The sequence below is a fragment of the Heliconius melpomene genome, unplaced genomic scaffold (assembly GCF_056956725.1).
Source record: "Heliconius melpomene rosina isolate 202511_hmr_F unplaced genomic scaffold, ASM5695672v1 ptg000031l, whole genome shotgun sequence".
In the NCBI taxonomy this organism is placed as follows: Eukaryota; Metazoa; Arthropoda; class Insecta; order Lepidoptera; family Nymphalidae; genus Heliconius; species Heliconius melpomene.
The window spans coordinates 194,798-208,432 of NW_028181865.1; the positions used below are offsets into that span (position 1 = coordinate 194,798).

The window sequence follows — 13,635 nt, forward strand, 5'->3', positions numbered from 1 at the left end:
TGTCTTTGCGTCAGAGATTCCCAGGGCACGCTGCTCTGTAATCATGACTCTGTGAAGGAGAGGTGGCGAAGCTACTTCCAGGAGTTGCTGAATACTCAGCACCCATGCAGTCTTCATCACGACCCACCGCCTAACCTCGGACTTATTGCCCCAATAACCCTTGACGAAACACGTAATTGCCTTCGACACATGAAGAACGGAAAAGCGGTGGGACCTGACGACATTCCGATCGAAGCGTGGAAATCGTTGGGCTCTCTTGGTGTGCTCATGCTTACTGACCTTTTTAACCATATCTTGAACACTGGTAAGATGCCGCATCAGTGGCGGCTTAGCTTTATTACCCCTATTTACAAGGGAAGGGGCAGTGTTCAAGATTGTGGTAGTTATAGGGGCATTAAGCTTATGAGTCATACCATGAAGCTCTTCGAGCGCATGATCGACCTCAGGCTCCGCCGAGAGTGTACTGTCTCTGAGTCTCAATATGGATTTCAGCCAGGATCGGGTACCATGGACGCCATTTTCGCCCTCAGAACTTTGATGGAGGCATACAGGGAAAAAAGGAGAGCTCTGCACGTGGCCTTTTAAGATCTGCAGAAGGCCTTTGACTGTGTGCCTCGTCAGTGTATCTGGTGGGCATTGCGATCCAAAGGGATCCCTGAGGCCTATATTGAGATTATCAGGGGCATGTACCACGATTCCGCTTCTATGGTTAGGACTGCTGTTGGCGACACTAGATCCTTCCCGATTACAGTGGGTGTTCACCAGGGCTCGGCTCTTAGTCCATTCTTATTCAATGTAGTGCTCGATACTGTCTCGGCTCACATCCAGGACCAGCCTCCATGGTTGATGATGTATGCCGACGACATAGCACTCATTGCCGAGAACCGACTGACGCTGGAGCGTAAAGTGAACCTCTGGAAGGGTACGCTTGAGAACGGCGGTCTTAAACTAAATGTGTCGAAGACAGAGTACATGGCCTGCGGGAGCCGGGACTCGAGCACCATCCTTATAGGTCCTGAGCCAGCCGTTAAGTCGGAGAAGTTCAGATACCTTGGATCTGTTATACACGAGTCTGGAGGCATCGACCACGATGTCCATGGCCGGATAAGCGCTGCCTGGGCCAAATGGCGGGAGGTCACTGGTGTGGTCTGCGACCGTAGGATACCGCCCAAGCTCAAGGGGCTGATATACAAGAGCATCGTCCGACCGGTTCTTTTATACGGCAGCGAATGTTGGCCGGCACTATCTCGGCACACTCAGGAGCTTCACGTCACGGAAATGAAGATGCTGAGGTGGATGTGCGGCGTAACGCGGTCTGACCGCATACGCAACACATTCATTCGAGGTAGTCTTGGGGTCCGTGACGTAGCGGATAAGCTCCAAGAGCGTCGCTTGAGATGGTTTGGCCACGTTACGCGCCGGCCTAAGAACTATGTCGGACGCAAGTGCCTTGCTATACCAGTTCCTGGGGCGCGACCTCCCGGACGCCCAAGGAAACGCTGGTTGGATGTCGTGATGCAGGACATGAGAGCCAATGGTCTAACCACCGAGGACGCAAAAGATCGTGCAAAGTGGAGTAGGTTAAGTAGGAAGGCAGACCCTGGTAATAGCCGGGATTAATGCCAGGAAGAAGAAGAAGAAGACTGACAAGATAGTTATGGCGTGAGAACGGTACCGGTAAACGCCTAATCAGCGTTCGGCGTATGTAACGCGAATCCCCTCATGCCATGGGAAACAAACGTAGTGTTTTAGTAGTAATTATTCTATTTTTTATTCTTTAGTCAATTAGAGCATGCACTTCTGCTCGGTCGATTCACTAGTTAAGTTAATTTTAAGTTAGATATAAGAACATAAAACTTTGTTCTTATTTTAATTAAAGTAAATTTAAATATAACTTTCTTAGTTATTTTTAAAAGCCCACTCGCGCTCCCGTAAACATGTCTGGCGCAGCCGGCAGGATAGTTTCCATATAAAATACAGCCTTCATCTATAAATTACGCGTCAAAATCCGCGATAAGGGCTTGAAGGTCTGTAAGGAACTATCCCGAACCAAATAAATTTGACAGTACGTGAGGAGCCTGGAGCTGATGATGCAGACCCCGAGATGGTGAGTGGAATTTTTCACCTTCCTTGTATCCCGTTATAATTGAAATGAATTTCTTTTATTATAACGTAGTCTGATTTTCTTAATATTTCGAATCTAAATCTTTGAAATATTATAGTTAAGTAGTAATTTTAATTTTATTATTTCGAATCAAAATTTTTGAAATATAATTATTACATATTTTATTTAAATTTTAAATAATTTAAATAATATTTTATTTTATTTTTTGGTAATATATTAAGAATTAAAAATCAATTACAATTAAATTCAAAATTAAAATTATTTAATTAAGAATTTTACTTATAGTTTAAGATTTTATATAAATAAAAATGGAGCATATAACTTTAATCCCCAATGAAATTTTAAAATTAATTCTACTTTTTGGTGGCGACAAACGCCAATTAAATTTATTTTTTTAAGGAGATTTGAATACATGATTGATAGATTTCAAGGCAGTGATGCACAATATATGTACATCATGCATTCTATTAATAGCCGCTTAGTGGACAGGGCCGCAGCGCTTATCAGCGAACGTGAGAATATTATTTCATGGTCGGAATTTAAGGATTTAATAATTCAACATTTTAGAGACCCGCGCAGTGAGGAGTGTATTGCGATAGAATTAGAAAATTTAAATTGAAAGATAGGTTATTGGTTATTGAAAGATTAGGTATAGAAAAATTTCATAGCTTAATATATCCTGTAACAGAAAGTAACTTGGTCAAAATAGAGCAAATTATTTGGGATGTGACGATGCACAGCATCTGTGAGAGGGCGCTGTATACTTCCCTTTGATTATCTAATGATTTTCACTTCCGGTTGCTGTCTTCGACCAATCAGCGATCGCCGGAAGTCACGTGGTCTCAGGTGGTAGGGCGCCGGAACGTATAAAAGGCGACACTACGCTTCTTACCTCATAGCGTCGTTATTTCCCATTAGAGTAACACCGTTTAAAAGTGAAAGTGCTGTGGGAAGTGTAGTGTTGGAGGTGGAATTTCTTCACATCGTGAACCGGATTTCTATATCGGGCCTGCTCCTGGGAAGGCCTCCAGCAAAGATGTTCATCCTCATTAAGAGAAGTAGCTTTTGTGAAATTCAAAGGTAAAACAACGACAACGGGTGAGTCATTTGAATCTCTTGTGTAACAAGTACCTACATGCATGTAATACTGTTCTATTGCTTGGTATCATATATACCAATACTGTAGTGGATTTTGAGCTTACCGAACACGGCTGTGTTATAACCTACAATAAGGTTAGGTATATGTCTCAGATTTTCAGCAGTTATGGCCCAATTTTATTCAACTAACGGGCATTGCAAAAAAACAAGACTCATCGCTTGTTTAACGCTCTTGGAGACGTTCTCGGCATAATATCGTGCGATGTAAACGGAGTTTACTAAATAAATCGGTTTTCACCGAGTTTACTTAGTTGTATTATCCATTAATATACTACCTTCGTTTAAATACGATAAATTCGTTAGGAGCGTATCCTGAGCGAGTTATCAAATATATAAAAAAAAAATCTGTTCTCATCATATATATATCAGGGAAGCAGATTATTTAATAGGCCAGTTGTCAAAACCAGATGGCGTTGCCTGCCACTCTGACGTGACACCGATCGATGACAATCAGAAATGGGATCGGAACAAGCTCCGGTCCCAACCACCTTATTCTGCGACATATATAAAAAGTCTGTCTAATTTTAGATAAATCTTTTTTATATATTTGTAATAGGATAATTACTAACGTTGTTGAAAGGTTATAATCGCTGGGAGCGTATCCTAAGCGAGTTAACGAATAACAATGGATAAATCTGCGTGGGAGTCTCTTTTGGCTTCTTTCGACAATTGCAAGCGAATACTCGGAAGAACTAGACACAAGGATTCGAAGACAATTTCAAAGCCTCCTGGCAGGAAAAGTGTTTCAAACACGGAATATCGGAGGTTCATTTTCTCAATCCTGGAGGAGTGAGGATAAAGGAATTGTGGATTTGCTGCTTATTCGTGGTTACTGCCATCGCTGTCATAGTATTTAGCAATCACGGGATCTTCTGTATGGCCTCTTCGGCAAAAAATTCTAGCCAGTTATAACCTTATCTTAGTTGCCTTAAGAGGGACTCGGGCTATTACTTGACATAAGGTATGTCCAATTATTTAAAGTGCATTTATCCGTACATTAGAATTAAAAAAAGGTCGTTACTATTTTAATGCTCTCAATTGTACGGGAGGGGGGCAGTTATAAGGAGGCTGCCTCTGAGCGTATCGGAGGCAGTGGCTGATGGTTTGGGCTCCGTAGGCCCTTCCCGGTTTAATCGCGGGAATGCATCTAGCCATTTACCTCCATGCCACCAATAATCCTTTTCCAAGATTATTTGAAGCAGTTAGACCTTCGTCAACCGTACATGCATCAAAAATTGAGAAGCATGTGTTGAGTATAAAACTCTAGCACGTTTAATTATATATTAGCAATTGTCAAGTATCAGTGCATACCGGATATCGTAAGTATGGAGTGAGAACCCGCCGACGGGTAACACAAGCCCAGAACTTAGTACAAGGGTATTGCATGATTGTTAATAATTTTATTTAAATGTAACCGTATCTTCCTGTATACAATTGTGTTAAGAAATACGGAGGCTGCCTATGGGTATATCGGAAACGGGTATAGATGGTTTGGGGGCTCTGAAAACTCTTTTCGACTTAATAATGAGCATTCTCTATATCATCTCTCTTTATCCAATAAGAATTTTCAAGCGGTTCGAGAAAGCAAGGATAGAAAATAGTTCGACTCACGTTCGACAACTGATAAAGCAAACCAAAAAGAATTTTTCTAATAGATAACGAAAGGTTTATCAAAAAGAACAAAAAGTTTGATATATGGATAATGGATAAAAAGAAGCAATGTGTCAAAACTAAATTAAAAAACTGACTAAAATAGTGGGTTCAAGTCCCCGCGAGTGCCGCGGCAAAAGTATTTTATACCTAACGTACTATATAATAGATACCGTACATCCCTGTGGTGCATTCGAGTAGCCATCAGAATTGAAGCTGATGTAGTGGAAGAAATCTATAATCCAGCTAGAAGAAAAGCATCCAGCTAGAAAATGCGAAGGCGACTGATGTTGGTATTTGGAAAAACAAGTAAGATTTGCATCTAGCAAGAGTAAGAAGCAGGAGAAAGAGGAAAAGAAGGCAGCTAAATAATTCAGAAGACATATCAAGACCAAATTAATGTCGCCAGTTGAGCGACTCATTACTGAAGTTGTCAAATATGACAAAATATGAAATGCGAGAATTACAGACGACAACCTTTTATTACTAAGTTGTTGGAATACCATAAAGTATGATAATCAATAATATATCAAAAAGTTCCATTCGTTTTTTTTGTGACTTTGGTTCCAAAGCTGAGGAAAGCTAATGAAAATAATCGTCTTCATGGGACATGAGGGCTGTGTAAAGGTAGTTACATATATACCTTGGCGATATCCACGTGCGTAACGTAGATATTCCGCCGCATATTGCCATGAGTTTTGCATAAACTGAACCTGGCTAGCGAGGTAGACACGTAGTCACAACTCCAATATGGCGGAGAGCATGTTGGATGTCTACGACATCATTAAGTCCGGGGAAGTCGGACGTTTAAATTGAGTACATCTGTATTTAAATCGTATATTTTGACACTGTGAAGTTGCTCCTAAAAGCGAATTTCAGAGAGTGAGAGTTCTAAAATACAGCTAAGAAGAAGTATCAATTACCTATAACTTTATTACACTTCGAAGAATGATATAATCATTAGTCGGCCTAAATTTTGTTGAAAAACTAATGAGCTCATAAACTCACATTTTCTAACGCATCGTATATCAAGTCCAGTTTGCTTCAAAACTGTACCTAAGTAGCAGATAGGACATTCACATCATGAATTGTCGGTCTGGTTGCGGATCGGGTAAGCATTCACTGATGCTTTTGTGAAGTTGTAATACTCGAAGTAGGTGATAATGAAATCAAGTCTTAAATTTTACAAATGCGTTGAAAGGTTTGACCAGGTTAAGAATATATTATTGGGCTAAGTACATAGTATTTCAAAGTCAAAGTCAAAGTCAAAATATCTTTATTCCATAAAAATGCTTAACATTCACTTGGACATGTCATAAAAGATAAAAAAATGCAAACAAAATAACCAAAAAAAATGTGCAATTTTGACTTGAAAAAAGCCCGTTCAAATGGTTGAGCTCATGAGAAGATACAGGCAAAGAAACTCATGGCCACTCTTTTTAAATGAAAACATTTGTTATAAATCACAATTAACAATTTTAACTTAGAAATAGAGCAACTCATTTCCAAACATCTTTATCGCGAACATAATCTTTAACAGAGTAATAAGCTTTTTGGCAGAGCCTGTGCTTTACCACTTTTTTAAATTTGTTCAGTGATAAATTAACCATGTCGTTTGGAAGTTTGTTATAAAAGTGTATACTTTGACCTACGAATGAGTGAGACACTTTATGGAGCCTAGAGAAGGGCACAGCAAGCTTATTTCTATTTCTTAAATTATATTGATGGAGGTCACTGTTTTTATTAAATTTATTAATATTCTTATGCACATATACTAAGTTGTCGTAAATATATTGGGAGTGTAGTGTGAGGATGTTAAAGTCTTTGAATTTATTCCTTAGTGACTCCCGTGGACCCATTTTATAGACTGCTCGGACAGCCCGTTTTTGGAGCACAAAAATGGTATCTATGTCAGCGGCACTACCCCAAAGTAATAGGCCGTAAGACATAATGCTATGAAAATAGCTGAAGTATACTAAACGCGCAGTGTCAACATCGGTCAGTTGACGAATCTTACGGACAGCATACGCTGCCGAACTAAGTCTACCAGATAAAGTTTCTATATGCGGACCCCATTGTAACTTAGCATCTAATGTTATACCTAAGAAAACAGTTTCATTAACTACTTTAAGTTCCTTATTGTTCATCAAAGCCCTGGTTTCTACTTGTTGAACATTCTTAGTAAAGAACCTGATACATTTAGTTTTACTACTATTTAAAAGCAAGTTATTGGCACTAAACCAGTGTAATATCCTAGAAAGAGCATTGTTTACATCGTCAATTTCCAATTGCCGTCTATTAACCTTAAAAACTAAAGATGTATCATCTGCAAACAACACCATTTCACAGATATCTCTCATAAGGTGAGGTAAGTCATTAATGTACAAAAGGAACAAAAACGGACCCAGAATAGAGCCTTGTGGCACCCCCAATGCTACAGGTGACCCGTGTGATAGTTTCCCGTTGACATTTACCTTTTGAATCCTATCACTTAAATAAGAAGTGAGAAGATCCAAAGCAATGCCTCTTATACCATAGTGGTGTAGCTTCCTGATAAGAGTTTTATGCTGTACACAATCAAATGCTTTGGATAAGTCACAAAACACCCCAAAGGCATCACGTGACTCCTCCCAAGCCGCGAATACACTCTCTAATAATTTGACCCCAGCATCAGATGTTGACCTTCCACGAGTGAAACCAAATTGACCTGTGTGCAGTAATTTATTTTTATTAAAATAAGTAAGAAGCTGACTGAGTATCAGCTTTTCAAAAATTTTACTAAACGTAGGTAGTACTGAAATCGGTCTGAAGTTTGTGGGGTCTTGCGTACTACCTGATTTAAACAATGGAGTTATTTTACTATATTTCATCAAATCAGGAAACACTCCACAATCAATACATCTATTAAAAATTGTAACTAAATCAGGAATCAAAATATCAATTAAAGAATTTATGATATTAACTGAGACACCCCACAAGTCGGCTGTCTTTTTCATACTAATTGATTTGAAAGCTACACTAATGTCTGAATAATTTACATGACGGAAAACGAAACCATTATAAAATTCGGGAACATTGTCTTTAATTAACGATTCTGCAATAGTGGTGGAAGAACCTAAATCGTTTGTTAGACTGACTGGGAAAGTAGAGAAAAACTTTTCAAATGCAATGGCCACTTCCAAATCGGAATCAACAATGTGACCGTCAATACTAAGTTTAAAATTAGAATCTTTCACCCTAGTTCTCCCAGTCTCGGCATTAACAACCTTCCAAGTGGCTTCAATTTTATTATTATTACTTTTTTTTTTATTATTACTATTTTATAGAGCATTTTATTAAATACTCTAGTGTTATTAATATGTTGTACTAATGGCATCAATTACAAGGTAAAAATTAACTCGGGTAACTATTTCATCATCATCATCATCATCAGCCTGTCCTCGTCCACTGCTGGACTTGGGCCTCTCCAATGGCGCGCCGCTGGGCTCGATCTTCGGCTCTCTGCATCCGGCCGTTGCCGCCACTTTGCGGACATCGTCACCCCATCTAGCGGGAAGACGTCTTTAATTACGCTTGCCAAGGCGTGGTGTCCACTCTAGAACGCGTCTCTACTTACTATAAATTTATTATAGTTGTTAAAAAAGGAAGTATGGAGTTGGTTGCCGGTTCTATCTACGACCTGCTGTCTGAGCCGGAGATGGTTTCCAATAGACCGGACGACATTTTCATTGGCATTTCGATCCTGCTCGTACTTCTAATATCATATTTCGTTTAGAAATATTTTGGTGAAACAGGTGACCTGTCGAAAATTACTCTCTAGAGACGGTGGTGTCATCCTAAGAAATGTTTTTCTAGGTTCTACATTAAGAAACTAGCTGGACTAACGGAAACAGGCTACAAAAGGCAACAATTTTGTTGTGTAACTTAGAGGTGAGGCTACACAAGGGCTTCATGAATAATAATCAATACTTATATAAACAGGTTATTAAATTATTATCAAAAGAAGCGAGCACGTCTAGCTTTATTATTTAGACGGTTATGCGAGCTTCCTTTCCTACTCATGCTTATCAGCGAGTTGCGAATCATCTTCTAAAATTTGTTTGTATGCAAATTATAAGTAAATCTAATAATTGAAGTTAGATTATTTTGGCTCAGCTTTCGGCAGAGCGATTATTAATTGAATTAAAAAAATTAAGCAATGTACAATTTGCTTATAAATAAAACAATGTTACTCATGTTTTTTGTGGTTTTACAGATCAATTTATCTGAATGTATCAGAATCAATTTATACAATCATTCTGATTTAGATCACATAGCGTCGTGCGTGGTCACCAGGAGTTATAAACACGTCTCTCACAGATGCTGTGCATCGTCACATCCCAAATAATAGTACAAGTTTTACATAACAATAAAACTTGTATTATTGTGGAGAGACGATGCACAGCATCATTTTAAGGCTCCTGGTGAGAATTTTTTGGTTCTTCAAAATAAAGAGGTTGAGTTTAAAATAAGTATACATCTTTGAAATCTAATAGTCCATTAAATTCGATTTAAAAAAATTATAAGTTTGTGAGTTTTTGCAAAACTGCAACAAGACCTTTCTTCTCTTCTTTCTCTTTTAAAACCTTTAAAAGTCTAAAGATCTTTAAAACCTTTAAAAGTTCTATAAATACTTTCATTGTATCAATCATATCAATTTAAAAAAAAATACGATTTTGCCCCATGTGTAAATTTGACAATTAAAGACTTGAATTTGTTAAATAATTTCTTCGTTGTATCAAGAAAACAAAATTAATATTTTACAACTCTTTTGGCGATACAAGTTTCAATAAAATCAATAAAATAGGATAAAATCGAAAGGGATACCTATAGAAATGAAAATTTTTATTTCCATAAATCAAATAAAAGGTTTAAAAATAAAAATATGATTTTTAAGGATAACGTAAAGGATCATCTTTGTTTTATCGAATATTTTATAATTACAGGTCGCATAGAGGAGCTTTCACCAGGTTTCCTTTATGGACATCAATCAATAGGTTTGTAGTTTTTCATAAAACTATCCTAATGGCATGGATCAAATTCCATTAGAATAAATTTTAAGTCTTGGAGAGGACGGCATGATGTTGATGCTAATCGAAGAGATAATCCGTTTTTAATACACTTTTTAAAGTAAGCGAGCTCTCATGTTGATAAATAAATCGGCCTATGGCGTATATCTTTAGTTTGTCATTCCTCTGTAAGTGAAATCTTAATATGATGATATGCTGAACCTGAATGCTCGATTCTTTTAATTAAGATTGGACTAGCGATCTGGTAGAGTAGTTCTGCTTATTTGTCAGTATAGTTATGGGCTGTTTGTGGTTTTCATTTTAATCTTTCCTACAATCTTTTTTTTGCAGTCTTATTACAGTTTATAAAAAATAAAGCTTCAATGACCAATTTAAAAAAAGCACACGAAAAAAATATTGAACTCTAGGTAAAGCGTTACATCCTAGCAAACTTTGAAAGCAAAGTTTTAAAGAATAATTAAATGAGTTATTTTGAGTAAAAAAGAAAAACAAGGTTAAGGACCTTGTTTTTCTAGCCATGGTTTTAAACTACGCTGGAGTTGATGCTCATCACTTTAATGGTTCCATTTCTCAGATTATTAAGATTTTATTATCATTACTAGCTAAAGCTACCCATTCTAAGATAAAGCGTTACATCCTAGCAAACTTTGAAAGCAAAGTTTTAAAGAATAATTAAATGAGTTATTTTGAGTAAAAAAGAAAAACAAGGTCCTTAAGCCATGGTTTTAAACTACGCTGGAGTTGATGCTCATCACTTTAATGGTTCCATTTCTCAGATTATTAAGATTTTATTATCATTACTAGCTAAAGCTACCCATTCTAAGATAAAGCGTTACATCCTAGCAAACTTTGAAAGCAAAGTTTTAAAGAATAATTAAATGAGTTATTTTGAGTAAAAAAGAAAAACAAGGTCCTTAAGCCATGGTTTTAAACTACGCTGGAGTTGATGCTCATCACTTTAATGGTTCCATTTCTCAGATTATTAAGATTTTATTATCATTACTAGCTAAAGCTACCCATTCTAAGATAAAGCGTTACATCCTAGCAAACTTTGAAAGCAAAGTTTTAAAGAATAATTAAATGAGTTATTTTGAGTAAAAAAGAAAAACAAGGTCCTTAAGCCATGGTTTTAAACTACGCTGGAGTTGATGCTCATCACTTTAATGGTTCCATTTCTCAGATTATTAAGATTTTATTATCATTACTAGCTAAAGCTACCCATTCTAAGAATGGGGTTTGAAGTAAACAGAAGAGGAATGTGTAACACTAACTAAAAACAGTTTTTTTGCTTTTTTTTAATAATTTTGTATGTTTAAAAGTGAGCATTTGCAAAAATTACTTTCGAAATTTTAAAATTTAGAAAAAAAACAGGGGTTAAAAAAATCAATAATTTTTAAAATTCAAACTTTTTATATATATTCTCTGCTAAAGCTACCCATTCTAAGAATGAAATTTGAAGTAGACATGAGTGAATATGTAACATTTACTTTAAACCAGCTTTTTCTACAACTTTTTAATGATTTTGTATGTTCAAGTGTGGACAATTGCAAAAAGTCCTAAAAATTTGTGAAATTTCAAAAAATAGGGGTTAAAAAAATAAATAAAATGAAAATTTAAACTTTTTATATATGTCGCAGTGATATGATACAATAAGTGATTTGACCAATTCCGGGTAAATAATAAAACAAAAATTTTATGGGTCACTACAGAGCACTCCGGTTAAAACGGGACTTTTAAGATATGACTACATTAGATATAGCCTGAAACATTTTAAATTTTGTGTAATATGTTTTTATTTTATTGAAAAATTTACTAAAGATACAAAGTTACAAAAAAAACATCAAATACAGACAAAATACACATAAAACTGGTTAAAAATCATATTCAAACATAAAATTTGAACCTTAAACATATAAATCGATAATTTATGCTAAATTATTTTTGTAATTTTCTACTATTTCAAATTTTATAGGGCCTAGGCTTTCAAAAATAAAAATTTTATATATATTGATGAATTGATGATGATGACTAGCTGTGCGGTCCCGTTCTTATAACGGGATTTCAAATGTAGCATTAAGTTATTTTCTTATTTTAATATTTTTTGAGGGCTAATAACAACTCCTTATAAACCACATTGGCAATGCATCCATAAGAATCTTCAGGTAATACTATCTTTAGACTATGTTTATTCCTGACTCTACTCATTGCAACATATAGCTTTCTATGTGTGAACAGTGGTTCAGGTAAGTATATACCTACACTGTCATATGATTGTCCTTGTGATTTATGTATGGTCATTGCAAATGCTAGTATAATTGGGAATTGTATTCTCTTTAGACAAAATGGTAATGTTGTTTCACTTGGTGTAAGGTCAATTCTAGGTATTGCTGCTATATCTCCCTTCTTGTACCCGTAAATATCTTACATACTAAGAAGTTCATGCATTCACGAATTATTAATCTTGTGCCATTAATGAGTCCATTTCTTTGATCAAGATTTCTAATTAATATTACTACTGTACCAAGTTTAAGTCTAAGAATATGTGGGGGCATACCAGAAGGTTGTTGCTTATTGACAAATTCCATCGGATACAATAGTATCAATACTCTTCCTTAAAATTAATAAACTTTCTCATTAGAACTTATCATCCTTATTACCTCCTCATTAATTCTTTGTGCATGATCATTACGACTTGTAAGTATGACTTTATCATACATACTCTTATCTTTGATATTAATGCTTGAACCAAATATAACCCTAACTATGCCGTCTCGAACTATAAATTCACTTGATATTTCTATAGTTTGATTAATATCATTTAATGATCCATTACCAACTTTAAGTAACCAATCTGTGAATTCATCTTGTCCTTGACATCTCATATTCTTAGTAAGTTTATAAATCTTAACGTTCTCCCATAAAGAAGAACATTTTATGGATGCCTCTACTGTATCATTCCTAGTCCCTCTCATTACCACATTTGCTGTTTGTTTGAAGTCTCCTCTAATTAATATCGTCTTACCTCCGAATATACAGTTATTTCCGCATATTCTTCTCTTAATCTCTATCTCTTCTATCAATAGCATAAAGAGCATATTTTTGACATCATAGATACTTCATCTATTAAGATTAATGATGCGTTACTCAACCTCTTTGCTCCATATGAACCTAGTTTTATTCTAGATACAGAATTGTCATGTCCTTATGTGATAGAGAATAAGAAACTAAGGATCAATGTCGATTTATCTCTTGGGGTTCTATCGACATTGATCCGAAACTAGATAGTATTGCATAAGGATTCCCTAGAAATAGAAACAATACAATATTTTTTTAAAATAAATAAAATACCTTTTATAAATCCATAAAAAGAAGGTTGCAGAAAAGACTAAAAAAGAATTACCAATGCAATATTTTTAAATGTGGCTATTTACTTCAAAATCCTTTAAGTATTTTTATCTTAGGAGGAAAATGCTAAATAAGCTTTTCATCCCTACAGAAAGTGAAGGAAGGAATGTACATGAAAATCAATTTAGAAAAATATAATCGGTTTCATATCTTTAAAAATTACCCTTGGAAAATACGGTTATAAGAGTTGGTCTTTTGGTTTTTTTAAGAACGCAAACTTTTTTACAG

At 35.8% G+C, this 13,635-nt stretch overlaps 1 protein-coding gene across 1 annotated transcript; it reads right to left on the minus strand.

The window, feature by feature from the left end:
• Nucleotides 1-12,620: 12,620 nt before the first annotated feature.
• On the minus strand, nucleotides 12,621-13,097 carry LOC146526479 (uncharacterized). The gene has a single exon (XM_085207070.1). It carries the CDS (start codon nucleotides 13,095-13,097, stop codon nucleotides 12,621-12,623), a length of 477 nt encoding a protein of 158 aa, XP_085063196.1.
• Between the last annotated feature and the right edge of the window lie 538 nt (nucleotides 13,098-13,635).